The sequence below is a fragment of the Penaeus chinensis genome, chromosome 22 (genome assembly GCF_019202785.1).
Source record: "Penaeus chinensis breed Huanghai No. 1 chromosome 22, ASM1920278v2, whole genome shotgun sequence".
Taxonomy (NCBI): domain Eukaryota; kingdom Metazoa; phylum Arthropoda; class Malacostraca; order Decapoda; family Penaeidae; genus Penaeus; species Penaeus chinensis.
Window position 1 is genome coordinate 18,465,444 of NC_061840.1, and position 2,500 is coordinate 18,467,943.

Below are 2,500 nucleotides of genomic sequence, written 5' to 3' on the forward strand. Positions count from 1 at the left end.
AGCACATTGAACTCCCGCAGCAGATGATCGTCAGCAACACCACCTCGGATTGCACGCAGGTCTACTCCACAGGTGGGGCGTGGGAGGTGGAGTGAGAGGTGGAGTGGGAGGTGGAGTGGGAGGTGGAGTGAAAGGTGGAGTGGGAGGTGGAGTGGGAGTGGAAGGTGGATTGAGTGAGTGGATTAATGGATTGTTGTAGTTCTACTCCACAGGTGGGGAGTGGGAGGTGGAGTAGGAGGTGGAGTGGGAGGTGGAGTTGGAGGTGGAGTGGAGGGTGGAGTGGGAGGTGGAGTGGGAGGTGGAGTGGAGTGGAGAGTGGAGTGGAAGATGGAGTGGAGGGTGGAGTGGAGGCTGGAGTGGGAGGTGGAGTGGAGGGGGAGTGGAAGGTGGAGTGGAAGTTGGAGTGGAAGGTGGAGTGGAAGGTGGATTGGAAGGTGGAGTGGGAGGTGGAGTGGAAGGTGGATTGAGTGAGTGAGTGGATAAATGGGTGGTTGTAGTTCTACTTCACAGGTAGGGAGTGGAGGGTAGAGTGGAAGGTGGGGTGGAAAGTGGAATGAAAGGTGGAGGGAGAGTGGAGTGGAAGGTGGAGTGGAAGATGGAGTGGAAGGTAGAGTGGAAAGTGGATAAGAGGAGTGGAATTGAAAGTGGAGTTGATAGTGGATTGAGTGAGTGGATGAATGGATGGTTGTAGGTCTACTCCACAGGTGAGGATTGTTGGGACTGGACTGGAGTGGAAGATGGATTAGAAAGTGGATTGGGACATTGACTGAGTGGATGAATGTTAAGGATTGGTGGATGAAGAGGTGGATTGGAGAGTTGAAGGTGGATTAGTGGGTTGAGGGATTAGAAGGTGGATTGTGGAAGTGGAAGGTGGATTGTGGAAGTGGAAGGTGGATTGGTGGATTGGTTGAATGAAGGATTGGCTGGGTGGATTTGAAAGAGCGGAGGGACTGGTTTCCTGGAGGTTATTTGGAAAGATTGGAAATTCTTGTTGATTGGTTGATTACCTGGTCGCGTTCAACTACAATGAACTATCGGTTGATTGGTTGATTGGTTGGTTAGTTAATGGATTGGTTGGTTGATTGAGTAGATGGTTGATTGATTGGTAGGTTGATTAGATGGTTGATTGGGTGGTTAGTTGATTGATTGGTGGGTTGATTGATTAGATTGTTGATTGGGTGGTTAGTTGATTGATCGGTGGGTTGATTGATTAGATTGTTGATTGGGTGGTTAGTTGATTGATTAGTTGGTTGGTTGATTGGGCGTTTGATTGATTGGGTGGTTAGTTGATTGATTAGTTGGTTGGTTGATTGGGCGTTTGATTGATTGGGTGGCTAGTTGATTAAGTGGTTGGTTGATTGGGTGGCTAGTTGATTAAGTGGTTGGTTGATTGGGCGTTTGATTGATTGGGTGGCTAGTTGATTAAGTGGTTGGTTGATTGGGTGGCTAGTTGATTGATTTATTTGGTTGGTTGATTGGTCGTTTGATTGATTGGGTGGCTAGTTGATTAGTTGGTTGGTTGTAGGTCTAATCCACCCGAGCCTTTGTAAAGATGATTGGTTGATTGGTTCATTGATTGATTGGTCGGTTGGTTGACTGCAGAAAGATTAGTAAGATTAACCTAATAGTAAGCCGCGTGTGTACGTGTGTGTGTGTGTGTGTGTGTGTGTGTGTGTGTGTGTGTGTGTGTGTGTGTGTGTTTTCTATTTTATCTTTTCCTCTTTCAGATATTTTGTATTTTGTCTTTCGTTCTTTTTACTCTTTATTCGGAGTTTTTACTGATTGTTTTTTTGTTTTTTGGTTTTTTTATCTCGAGAATGACTTTAAGTTAAAAGAGATCATTATCATTTTTCTTCTTCGTCCTTGTTCTCGCATCGGTCTTTGTCTCTTTCATTCACTTTCACTTTCTTTCTTGCTTGCCATCTCTCTCTATCTATCTATCTATCTTTTTATCTATCTATCTATCTATCTATCTATTTATCTATCTATCTATCCATCTCTCTCTCTCTCTCTCTCTCTCTCTCTCTCTCTCTCTCTCTCTCTCTCTCTCTCTCTCTCTCTCTCTCTCTCTCTCTCTCTCTATCTATCTATCTATCTATCTATCTATTTATCTCTCTCTCTCTATCTCTCTCTCTCTTTCTCTCTCTCTATCTATCTATCTATCTATCTATCTATCTATCTATCTATCCATCTCTCTTTCTCTCTCTCTATCTATCTATCTATCTATCTATCTATTTATCTATTCATCTATCATTCCATCTCTCTCTCTCTCTCTCTCTCTCTCTCTCTCTCTCTCTCTCTCTCTCTCTCTCTCTCTCTCTCTCTCTCTCTCTCTCTCTATCTCTCTCTCTCTCTCTCTCTCTCTCTATATATATATTTATCTATCTATCTATCTATCCATCTATTTATCTATTCATCTATCATTCCATCTCTCTCTTTATATATCTATCTATCTATCTCTCTCTCTCTCTCTCTCTCTCTCTCTCTCTCTCTCTCTCTC

General features: G+C 43.7%; 1 protein-coding gene across 2 annotated transcripts in view; it reads left to right on the forward strand.

The window, feature by feature from the left end:
- LOC125037110 (glycine receptor subunit alpha-2-like) overlaps positions 1–2,500 on the forward strand; it is a 28,879-nt gene that overhangs the window by 12,851 nt on the left and 13,528 nt on the right. For both annotated transcript variants that reach the window (XM_047630117.1, XM_047630118.1), the window contains exon 4: positions 1–72. This exon is cut by the window's left edge and continues 63 nt beyond it. In XM_047630117.1, the coding sequence (XP_047486073.1) occupies positions 1–72 (72 nt within the window). The remainder of the gene's footprint in view (positions 73–2,500) is intronic.